This window comes from Trichechus manatus, unplaced genomic scaffold (assembly GCF_000243295.1).
Source record: "Trichechus manatus latirostris isolate Lorelei unplaced genomic scaffold, TriManLat1.0 scaffold00035, whole genome shotgun sequence".
NCBI classification, from domain to species: Eukaryota; Metazoa; Chordata; class Mammalia; order Sirenia; family Trichechidae; genus Trichechus; species Trichechus manatus.
Genome location: NW_004443971.1, coordinates 13,093,707 through 13,106,382, shown reverse-complemented (window position 1 = coordinate 13,106,382; position 12,676 = coordinate 13,093,707). Strand labels below are relative to the sequence as shown.

The 12,676-nt window shown below is 39.1% G+C and overlaps 1 protein-coding gene and 1 pseudogene across 1 annotated transcript in view; one reads left to right on the top strand and one right to left on the bottom strand.

Annotated features, from left to right (window-relative positions):
* LOC101341397 (alpha-1,3-mannosyl-glycoprotein 4-beta-N-acetylglucosaminyltransferase C-like) overlaps nucleotides 1–7,867 on the bottom strand; it is a 22,521-nt gene extending 14,654 nt beyond the window's left edge. Inside the window, exon 1 of the mRNA XM_004375352.1 lies at nucleotides 7,747–7,867. Coding sequence (XP_004375409.1) covers nucleotides 7,747–7,867 — 121 coding nt within the window. The remainder of the gene's footprint in view (nucleotides 1–7,746) is intronic.
* Nucleotides 7,868–10,788: 2,921 nt separating this feature from the next.
* On the top strand, nucleotides 10,789–11,535 carry LOC101341152 (ADP-ribosylation factor-like protein 2-binding protein; annotated as a pseudogene).
* Nucleotides 11,536–12,676: the final 1,141 nt, after the last annotated feature.

Sequence of the window (12,676 nt, the reverse complement as noted above, 5' to 3'; positions counted from 1 at the left end):
CATTTAGTCCATTTACATTCAGTGTAATTATTGATAGGTATGAGTTTAGTGCTGTCATTTTGATGTCTTTTTTTGTGTGTTGTTGACAGTTTCTTTGTTCCACTTAATTTGATGAGAGATATCTACCCAAGATGCTCATGGAATCCCACATAAGGTAGGTCCCAAAAGAAAGTCACCAAGATATATTATAATCAGACAAAAGGCAGAACAAGCTAAAGAACACACAGACAAAGCAACAGAGGATCTTAAGAAGGTTATTCAAGAGCATAATGACAAATTTAATAGCCTGTAAGAATCCATAGATAGACAGCAATCAGAAATCCAGAAGATGAACAATAAAATTTCAGAAATTTATTGAGTCGTTTTTCTTTATGTATTTTCTTTTCATCTTTTTCATTGTTGTTGAGTTTGTATTTGCTGAGTCTTTATATTTTTCTCGTTTTCTATTTTGATGTGTAGGATGGTTAGTTTCCATTGTGGTTACCTTAATATTTACCCCTATTTTTCTAAGTTTAAACCAATCTTTTATTTCTTTATATTGCCTTAACTTCATCTCCATATGGAAAATCTATGACTACATTTTTTAGTCCCTCTTTCTTGTTTTAATGTTGTCATTTCTTACATATTGACATCTCTGTTTCCCTATTTTCAGTGTTTTAGCTTTGATTAATTTTTGTGACTTCCCTCTCTGGGTTTATACCTGGTTGCCCTGTACTGTGTTCTAGTCTTGTGTTGTTATCTGATGTTACTGATTTGCTAACCGGAGGACTCCATTTAGTATTTCTTGTAATTTTGGTTTGGTTTTTACAAATTCCCTAAACTTCTGTTTATCTGGAAATGCCCTAATTTTACCATCATATTTGAGAGACAGTTTTGCTGGATATAGAATTCTTGGCTGGCAATATTTTTCCTTCAGGGCTTTATATATGTCATTCCATTGGCTTCTTGCCTGCATGGTTTCTGCTGAGTAGTCCGAGCTTAGTCTTATTGACTCTCCTTTGTAGATGACTGTTCATTCATCCCTAGCGGCTGTTAAAATTCTCTCTTTATCTTTGGCTTTGGCAAGTTTGATTATAATATGTCTTGGTGACTTTCTTTTGGGATCTACCTTATGTGGGGTTCCATGAGCATCTTGGATAGATATCTCTCATCTTTCATGATATCAGGGAAGTTATCTGCCAACAAATCTTCAGCAATTCTCTCTGTATTTTCTGTTATCCTCCCCTGTTCTGGTACTCCAATCACTTGTAGGTTATTCCTCTTGATAGAGTCCCACATAATTCTTAGGGTTTCTTCTTCTCTTTTTAATCCTTTTATCCGATTTTTCCTTAAATAAGTTGGTGTCAAGTGCTTTATCTTCAGTCTCACTAATTCTGACTTCCATTGCTTCACTTCTGCTCCTATGACTTTCTATTGAGTTGTCTAATTCTGAAATTTTATTGCTAATATTCTGGGTTTCTGATTGCTGTCTCTCTATGGATTCTTACAGCCTATTAAATATGTCATTATTGCTCTTCTCTAATCTTCTTAAGTTCCTCTCTTGCTTTGTCTGTGTGTTCCTTGGCTTGTTCTGTGTTTTGACTGAACTTCTTCCTGATTTCTTGGAGAGTTCTGTAAATTAATCTTTTGTATTCTACCTCCGGTAATTCCAAGAAGTTCTCTTCCTCCAGAAAATTTCTTGATCCTTTGTTCTGGGAGCTTGCTGAAGCCATCATGGTCTGCCTCTTTATGTAATTTTATATTGACTATTGATCTGAGCCATCAATAATTTATTATATTTATTTATTTCATGTTTGCTTACCATGTCCTAGCTTCTTGTTTCATTTTGTTTTGATATGCCCAAATAGGCTGCTCATGTGAGCTAGTTTGATTATTGGTGCCTTTGAAGTTCTAAGGTCCTGTCACCATGTGGTTAGAGCTGTTACTAGGTATGTGAGCCTATGTGCCTGTTTTCTTTCCTTGTATGAATCAGCTCAGGTGTCCAGGTAGTCAGTCACCAAGTGTGTGGTGTAGGCTCTCACCTACAGTCCTAGACAGGCATGGGTGATTGGTGTAGGCACAGGTATCTGGCTGCAGTAGGGGGTCATGTGCTGAACAAGGCAGGGGCCTGACGTCTGCCCCTGAGTGTCTGGGAGGAAAGCGTGTCCCTGTTCCCTAGAGTGCATAGGTGGGTGCATTTTGCAGCCAGACTATGAGCACCCAATGCTGTTGGCTGTAAGGACTAGGGGGCATCACTTATTCTTGGACCCTTGTCGTGGGTGGCTAGGTGGCATGGGTGGAGCCACCAGTCCTCAGAGCCCTGGTGTGGGTGGGTGAGGACCCTGCTTAATGGGCAGAGCGGTGTCAAATGTCACGAAACTGCCACTTCACCATATAGCTGAAACAGCTGAAGTTAGACTTCAGGTATATACCCTGTTGTACTGTAGTAATGAGGGCCTATGCTGTTGAAATGGGCCCACACAAGTCTACGCAGGGGTGAAAGGCATTCAAAGTCCATGGACCCCTTATGCTTGTGCCTAGGCAAAGGAACTGTGCCTACCCTGAGTACCTGGCTTAGGGGAGCCAGCAGATTGTTTTTTTCCCTGTTTGTTAATGTGTTTCCTCTGTAAGGCTGGGAGAATGGCTCAGGGCACGTGACAGGTCCTACTTCTGGCCCAGGGGACTTGGCAATCACTGAAGCCAGCCTGAAACCTGGTGCAGAGCAGGGAGGGGAAAGGTAAATGGGAGAGAGGTTTTTCCCAAAGGGAGTGTTTTTTGATCTGTGTGGTAGGCCAGACAGAAGCACTTATCTTTCACTGATCAAGCACCGCTTCTCACTGGTTCTGGATGCCCAAGTAGACTCTCTGCTGCTGGGTCACTCCTCTTGTGGAAAATGCCTCCCAAGCGCCACTGCTTGCCTCATCGTGTACACGAGCTGATCTGGCCTGAAGGGCAGGTCAGGTCTGGCAAGTCCTTGCTGCTTCCGAACCATCTCTCCCTCCCCCTGCCACTCAGTCTGATTCCTCAACTTTGCTTTTGATGCTCAAGGCTCCTAGATTGTCATATGTAACAGATTTACTTGTTTGTTTGTTCTTTGTTGTAAGAGAGACCACAGGAAGTGTCTGACTACTCTGCCATCTTGGCCTTGCCCCCGACATATGGTTTTTGAAGAAACTCTCAGTCAGTAGCTTGTCTTTTCACTGTTTTGGTGTAGTATTTTGATGAACAAAAGTTATTAATTTTTATGAGGTCCCATTGATTTATTTTGTCTTTTGCTGTTTGTACTTTTGTTTTTATATTAGATAATCCATTGTAAAAAGCTAGGCCTGACAGAGTTGTCCCTGCTTTTTATTCTAAGAATTTTATGGTTTTAGTTTGTACGTTTAGGTCTTTATTCCACTTTGAATTTATTTTTGAGCATAGTGTGAGGCATAGATCCTATTTCATTTTTCTGCATAAGGAAATCCAATTTTCCCAGCACCATTTATAGAAGAGACTCTTCTTGCCCCATTGAATGGACTTAGCACCCTTGTCAAAAATCAGTTGACCATAGATGTGTGGGTTTATGTCTGATTTCTCAATTCTATTGCATTGGTCTATGTGTCTATTTTTATACCAGTACCAGGCTGTTTTGATTACAGTAGCTGTATAGTATGTTTTAAAATGAGGATGCATGAGTCCTCCTCATTTGTTCTTCTCTTTCAACATTGCTTTAGCTATTTGAGGCCTCTTGCCGTTCTATATAAAGTTGAGGATTGGTTTTTCTGTTTCCCTAGGCTGTAATCTTTATGGGAGCAGATCACCGTGTCTTTCTCCCCGAACCTCTGGGTGGGTTCAAACCTCCAAACTTTCTGTTAGGAGTCAAGGGCTTAACTGTTGCACCACCAGGGCTCCTTAGACTAATATAAGAAAGACCCTGTCTTAGTTATCTGGTGCTACTTTAACAGAAATACTACAAATGGGTGGCTTTAAAGAACAGAAATTTATTTTCTCATAGTTTAGGAGGCTAAAAGCCCAAATTCAGGGTGCTAGCTCTAAAGTAAGGCTTTCTCTCTCTGTCTGCTCTGGAAGAAGGTCCTTGTCTCTTCTGAGCTTCTGCTCCTGGGCGGTCTTCACTTGGCTTGGCATGAGTCTTCTCTCTTCTCTGCTTGCTCCTTCTATCTCTTGTAAGAGATTGACTCAAGACACACCCTACACTAATCCTGCCTCATTAACATAACAGAAAATTCATTCTCAGATGGGATTATAACCACAGGCATAAACCAGAAAACCAAAGCCGTTGTTGTTAAGTCAATTCCAACTCATAGTGACCCTATAGGACAGAGTAGAACTGCCTCATAGGGTTTCCAAGGAGGGGCTGGTGGATTCAAACTGCTGACTTTTTGGTTAGCATCTAAGTTCTTAACCACTGCGCCACTAGGGCTCCGAAACCACAGGCATACAGGTTAGGATTTACAACACATATTTTTGGGGGACACAATTCAATCCATAACAGACCCTCTTGTATTAAATGAGAAATATGACTCCCCCTTTAAAAAGGCAAATGTCTATGAAGCAAATCTCTTAGACATAATAATATTAAAACAAAATTCAGACACTGGCTATAAAATGTTTCGTGTAATGTTTTCTAAATCATGTAAGTCAACTACTTACAATAAATTTCTTTAATATATATCTCCTACAGTTCTCTTTATTTGGTTGAACCCTGATGGGTACGCTTGCATAAGCTGAACTCTTTGTACCCTTATTCTATGAAAAGTTCAGCGAGATTTCCATTGTTTGAGGCTGCAGCCCACTACCCCACTATATTCTCTCTGAAGAGATTAAGATAAGAGTGCTTCTGAAAGATTCGCAACCTAAAACACAAAGCAGAAATTTGTTTATTCTTTAACACATATAAATGAGAAACCATATTACACATCATAATTAAGGATGAAATATTGTAGAAGCATTCCCACTGAAGTGAGGAGTAAGACAAAGATGCTTACTCTCACCAATAATGGACAATGAAATCATAGGAAAAATCAGAGCGATAAATGCTGTAACTATTTACAAATGGTATGATGATCTACCTAGAGAACTCAAGAGAATCAGTTGATGAACTGTTAGAACCAGTAAGAGAGTTCATTAAGATGGCAGGTATAATAGCAACACACAAATGGTGTCAGGATTCCTACAGACTTACAATGACCAATTATCAGATGCAATGGAAAAGGATGTCATATATCAAGCATGAAAAACAACAATATACAGAGGAATCTATGTAGCCATAAATGGGAGAGGCCAATAAAAGAAAACTACAAATTTTTAATGAAGCACGTAAAAGGCCTGATAAATGGAGACACATAACACATTCATCGATGGTAAGGTTCAGTGTTATAAAAATAGCAATTTTTTCCAAGCTTATCTATAAATTTAATGCAACCCCTATCAACGGTATTTTTTTTTCATGAAACTTAATAAGCTAATTTAAAAATTTATCTGGAAGAGACAAAATAAAGAGCAGCCAAGAAATTTTTGAAAAAGTACAAAAACAAGTTGGGGGAAGGGCTTACTCTTACAACATTTATAATAAGGCAATAGAAGTTCAAATCATACGGAACTGGTGCCGAAACATTTAAAAAGATCAATGCAATAAAATCTTTTTGAGAAACAAACCCCTGTATAAGTGAGAGCTAATTATGACAAAGATGATATTTCATATAGGTGGAATAAAAAAACAGAGTACTTAATAAATTTTGTTCAGACCACAGGATATCCAATTATAAATAAAATTAATTATCTAGCACACATATTACTTAAAATAAATTACATGTATGTAAAATATCTATACCTAAAAAAGGACAACCATAAGAATATTAGAAAAACATAAAAGTTAAAAAAAAATTGTGGTAGTGAAGTTGATTTCCTTTAGCAAGATACAGAAACCAGAAATTATAAACAGCATTGACAGATTTGACTGTATAAGACTTAAAACTATTCATATGACAAAAGAATCATGGACGAGCAGCAGAGAACACATTTAATAAAGGATAAATACTAGTAATGCATAAAGAGTGTCTATAAATCAATAACAAAAAGCAATCAACCCAATGGAAAGTGACCAAAAGATATAAACAGGCAATTCACAGAATAAATAAACATGACCTTACACATGTAAAAAGATGTTCAACCATCACTAATAATCTGGGATATAAAACAAAAACAAATATCAAATACAAAGAAATATCATTTTCTGCCCTTCAGATTGGTGAACATCAACAGTATTAGCAAAATTGAGCGGAAATGGACACTCAAACTGATGTGGTTATAAATTTTTTCCCATGTAACTTGGCAGTATCGGTCAAAATCTAAAGCACGTAATGCTCTTTGACCCGTTAGTTTTACATCTAGGAATATTTCCTACAAAAATCCTTTCACATATGAAGAAAGAAATATATAAATTGTGGCGCTGGTTATAGAAAATTTGAATATAACTGAATAGCTATCAATAAGGAATGGTTAAATAACTTTTCTACATTTATTATGTCAATGCCAGCAGTTAAAAGAGAATGAGGGGAAAAAAAAAAGAACTATACAACGTTAAATCTAAAAAGAATTTAAAAAATAAAAAGAATGAGGGAAGGGAAAAATCTCCAAGACATATACATATTAATATACGAAAAAGGCAAATCTCGAAACAATACATATAAAATGATTTTTTAAATCCTCCAGTCATCATATATGTAAATGCTACAAAAATGTCTAGATCTCTTGACAGCTACTCATTATACTTCCGGGGAGGGGAGTGGGATGGAAAAGAAAAGGGGACTTTTACTTTTTTACTCTCATGTAATTTATATTGTCTACGTTGTATTTTATGCAATAGTTCACAAGCAGAATTTGTTCTTTTACTACAAATGTAGGGTTTTGTTTTTGTTTTTGTTTTTTTTTAAGACTGACAGGAACCCCAAACCAAGGATGAAAGAACAGGACCTCTATCATATGTCGTTGTGTGCCGTAGAGTCCATTCCGAGTCATAGCAACCCCACATGACAGAGTAGAACTGCCCCACAGGGTTTTCTAGGCTGTAATCTTTACAGGAGTAGATCGCCAGGTCCTTCTCCCACGGAGCCGGAGACCCTGGATGGGTTTCTTTACCGGATGGCAGCCAAGCACTTAACCACTGCAGCACCAGGGCTCCTGCTATCATATGGAGGAATCTAAAAAGTACTGAAAATCAACTTTCCTGACTTGAAAACTTGCCATAGCTCTGGCTTTGCTCTCCAGAATCATCTACTAAAGCAGTACTTCTCAAGCTTTAAGCTTTAATGTACATATCAATCACCCCGGGGTCTGGTTAAATTGTAAATTCTGACTCTGTAGGTCTGGGGCGGCACCTAAGATTCTGCATTTCTAATAAGCTCTCGATGTCAGTACAGTACATACCACACTTTAAGTAGCAAGGCACTAGGTGATCTCTAGAGCCCCACCCAAGACGCTGCATTGCTACCTTCCAACCCTTCCCTGTTACCCAGTTCCCCTTGCCAGAGTTTCCTTTTGGACTCCTCCCATCCCCATCTTCTCCTCCCTGGTTTCATCAGGGGAGGGATACGAGATTAATGGGCTCAGGATTACTGTTGTCTCTAAATTCCATAGGCCTGGTCCTTCCTCTCAGCATCCCTTTGTTCTTCCCCAGGTATCTGATCCTTGTCCTTTCCACCCTCCTTCCTCTCTAGCCTTGCTTGATCTGCCCCTGCATGGTCTATACCCCTGGTGGGCACTCACTTTTTTTCGTGGGAGGAGCTCCAATCAAGATGCGGGAGTTCACATTTTTGAGTGGTTCTGAGTTTTTCTGCATACTTTTGAAGGTTTCCAGGTGGTTTGTTCTGCCAGGGTTGATCTGCATCCGGGCTCTCTGCCAAGCTACCATCCTCTTTTCCTCCTGAGAAAATGGTAAATTTCAGCTCCATGATTCATCTCCTTTGGGAATAATGGCTGGGTGGATTCCCCTTTGCAGAATGTAATGAAATAATCCCCCAGAAATACAGGGCAGGGTGCTCAGGGCTCAATTCACTACTGTTTCTTCCTCTTTTTCGAAGAAGTTCTATCCTAGGGGTTCTTGTATAGATAATGGGTCATGGGGTAAAGGTAGTTGGGATTTCTTTAGCTTTCCTGGGTTATATGTAGGGAATGAGACAATGTCAGTCTATGCCATCCCTACTGTTACAGTCTAATATGGGTCACCTAATCCCATGAAGGGTATGGCATATGTTAGGTGCGAGACATAGAGACCAGGTAGTTAACCACCTCAATGTTCCAGTCTAAACTCTTTCTGATTGGTGGAACTTCACCCTTCCACCCCTTTCTTTCTCCTCTTTGACTTCTCTGAGTTCTGGTGAAATTTTCTCTACTCCTCAGAATTTTTCTTGGCTTGGAGAAATTACTTAACCTCTCTGAGGTTCAAAATCCTAAAGTATAAAATTGGGGAAAACATGTAACTTTGAAAGTCAAGGGAAATTTTCTAAAATGGGAAAACTTAAAAAAAAGAAGAATTTTTTCTCCTCATCAATTGCTATAAGGGCTAACTCTGCAGAAATAGTGTTATTTTTTTCCTAGCCCTGAATTCTGTCTTTTCCAGATGCCACCACCCCTTATAGTTATCATCAAAGAAAAATGTACTTTGATTCCTCAAGCTTTCTGTTCTTCCTTCTTTTTTGGATGCCTACTGTGTTAGTGATGACTTCACACAAATACCCTTAGATAATGTCTTTTTTTTTTCAGTATAGGGATTTCAACTTTTCCCCACCCATAGTCCGGTACTCACCAAAGACAGGAAACTTGTAGTATCAAAGGGATTTTCCTTGATGAAAAAAAAGATTGGGAGCACTACTACTGTTGCAACAATGATGAATTTCCATAGGAAATATTTCATGGTGTCTGGGTTGGGAGCCAGTTCTTGTAGAGCTGTTTCTCAAACTGTGGCCCTTGGATGTATACTTAGATGTCTGCAAATTTATACACTATTGAGAAAAGTTTTCATTTGATGGTAATATTTAAAAAAGTTTTCTAGCTACAAAAAAAAAAAAAAATGTCTCTTGCAATTATAATTTACAATTGAAAGACATTTATCATTAAATAAGTTTAATTTCCAAAGCCAGTGATTCTGAAACTGGGGTTCTTAGATATATTCTTAGGGGTTCTCAACGTTGACTGTACCTACTACACTAAGTAGCATGGAATGTTCTAGAATGTACCCTTGACTGAGCCTGAGGCCTTTAATTCTTTCTTTCCTCTAAGATTCCAGAGTACCCACTACCCCTTCTGTCTACCACTAATTCTTAGGCTTGAAACGAACTTTTATTTGTCTCATGTTGATCCAGGAGTTCTGAGAGGTGGTAGTCTTTAGTCAAGTACCAGTTATCCTCTTCCTGATTTCTCTGTACAGTCCTCAATGGGATCAGAGCACAATTTAAGCCAAACCTCAACCTCAAGCTAGCATTTCTTCTTCTGTTTTTCAAGTGTGATATCCCCCATATCCCCATAGGCTTTCCTGCCTCATTCCAGAGACTGTCCTCTGGGGTTTGCTTGTCAGGCGCTCTGGGAGTAACTTCAAGTTTTTTAACAGGTGCCCTTCCCTCCACAACCTGTTTATTCATTCATCATTCCTGACTTGTTTTCAGGGTTCTTTGTTTTTTTTTTGCCCTTCTGGATGAATCATTTAAAAATGTAGACATGGGCACTTATTAAGGATCTGAGGCAGGTGTTATGTATGGGATCAAGTCAGAAGGTCAAGAAACAATCACCCTGACAGGAGCCTTCCACTTCCCCAAGTTTTTTGAGAAGGCAATAAAAAAGGAAATAGAATTTTTTTTTTTTTTTTTTAATGTTTCAACCACTATGTATGAAAGCCTTTACCTTGACTGGAGCGGTGGTTCCATCTGAGACTTTTTTCCTGAGTGCACAGGAAGGAAGTGAGCTCAGGACTCCCCTCAAAGTCAAGAACGTAATGTTTAGAGGGCTGGGATGGGGCCAGAATGTGCATTTTCTGAGGCAAGGCAAAGTTGGTCACCACTGTCATATGACACCCCCTGACAACCATTGTTCTCCCTGAATGGGGGTGACTCACCACCCCAACCCTACACCAAGCACCAGCTCCTGGGTGAGGGTCCCTGCGAGATGGTGAAGAAGTCTTGATATCAGCTCCTCAGGATGCTGACCTAAATCAGTAATGGGGATTGTAACTGGGTCACATATTTTTCCCCAAATAAAAATAATTTTATTATTTTTTTCCAGATTATAAATATGGTGCATGTTCAATGCAAAGCAATCAATTATAAAAAAGAATAAAAATTATTCACAATACCAATGGTCAGAGATAACCTCTTGTTAACATTTGGTAAATGACTTAAATCAAAATGAGAAAGTTGGACTAAAATTTGGCTTTATGGCAACAAAGGGCAAGTCACTCAAAAGTGCCCTAAGAAAGTCATTTGGGCAATAGAACTTACCGAATGCTGGTTTTGGACAAAATACACAGCCACTATCTAAGGAAAAATGATGGCAATATAATACTTTCACTTTTATAAGTTCAAAATTGCAGAGTCCACTTTTAAGACGTTCTCTCCAAAAGAACTAGACCTGCAATAAGAGTTTGCGTTTGGTGGTGTTGCTTTGATAAAGCCATTTGCTCAAAGCACTAAGATTCTTTCTTCCCTTTCCCTCTTCCTGTTCTTTGATTCCCGCCTCCTCCCTTCGTCGTCTTGATCTCTGTTATACACTCCTTATGCTTCTGCTTCTTCTCTCTGTAACCAATGGATGTTGGACGCCATGGGCATAGCCTCAGGCCTGGGTTGGGTGGATGTGGCAGTGGTGGTCACCTCAGAGGAAGAGAGCTTTGCACTGTCCATCTCTTCTGCCTCTGATGCAGAATTCGATGCAGTGGTTGGGTATTTAAAGGACATTATCACGGACGAAGGAGCCCTGGTGGAGCGGTGCTTAAACGCTTAGCTGCTAACTGAAAGGTCAGTGGTTTGAACCTACCAACAGCTCCACAGGAGAGAGATGTGGCAGCCTGCTTCCATAAAGATCACAGCCTTGGAATCCTATGGGGCAATCCTACTCTGTCCTGTATTGTCACTATGAGTCAGAATCGACTCAATGGCACACAACAACAACAACAATGAATCATAGATGAAGAGTTCCAGGTATTACAGAGAAACTCATGGACAAGTACTACCAGGTATTTAAAGACACAGAAGAGAATACACTTGCCACTGCCTATTTTAAATGAATATATTTCTTTGGTAGATAAATCTATTGAGGAAGAGTTGCCAAAGGATTCCTGGATTTAACAAGGCAGCTTTCACAACATTACAGCACCATAACGATGAAGTGGCTGATAACATAGTCAACATGCTGCCCCCATTTACAGGTTTTCTAGCTTTTAAAGAAATGTTTCTGGACTACAGAGCGTAAAAAGAGGGTGGAGTACTGTACTTAAGCAGTGGTTTAATGGTAAATTGGTTGTGAAAATCATCTTCCGTGTAAGCTTCCCAGAACAATTGGCAGCACTAGCTCGCATCTCCAGGCAGTGGGATCCTTTTGGATATCTCAGGCCCAAAAGGCTGGGAAAAGCTTCCATTATTGATGACAGGAGTATGCATCTTGCAAAGACTGACTCTGTTTGCAGCATTTCATTAATGGTAAGCATTGGTAAATACTTAAGTCAATTAAAACCAGACCCGTTGCCGTCGAGTCGATTCCGACCATAGCGACCCTATAGGACAGAATAGAACTGCCCCATAGAGTTTCTAAGGAGTGGCTGGTGGATTCGAACTGCTGACCTTTTGGTTAGCAGCCGAGCCCTTAACCACTGTGCCACCAGGGCTCCAAAAGACAACAATGTCGTTATTCAGGAGAGCGGGTCTCTTGTTGAAATCCAGAACTTCTTGGGTGAAAAATACATCTGTGGTTTTGAATGAGGCTAAATGTTGCTTGTTCAGTATGTCAAGTCCAGAAAGATGAGTTAATTTTTGAAGAAAACGACATTGAACTTGTATCAAATTCAGCTGCTTTAATTCAGCAAGCTACGAGAGTTAAAAACAAGGATATCAGAAAATTTTTGGATGGTATCTAGGTCTCTGAAAAAGGAAGAGTTTAACAGGCTGATGAGTAAGATCTAAGAGCTGTCCCACTATAGAAATGAGGCCTGATGAATCCTTAGACTTATGGGTGATATTTTTAAGATGTCATAAAATTCATCTATTAAAAAAAAAAAAACAGTTGACCATAGATGTGTGGATTTTTTCTGGACTCTTCAATTCTATTCCATTGATCTAATTGATCTACATGCCTATCTTTATGCCAGTACCAAACTGTCTTAATTACTATAGCTTTGTAGTAAATGTTGTTCTTTTTTCTTTAAGGTTGTTTTGGTATTCTGGGTCCCTTACATCTCTATATGAATTTTAGAATTAGTTTGTCAATTTCTATAGAAAACACAGCTGAGATTGTGATAGTGATCCTGCTAAATCTGCAGATCAATTTGAGGAGTATTCAAAATAGCCAAAATGGCTTGCTGAATTAAAGCATCTGAATTTGATACAAGTTCAATGTCATTTTCTTCAAGAATTAACTCATCTTTCTGGACTTGACATACTGAACAAGCAACACCTGGCCTCATCTGAACACTCTGGATGTATTTTTCACCCAAGAA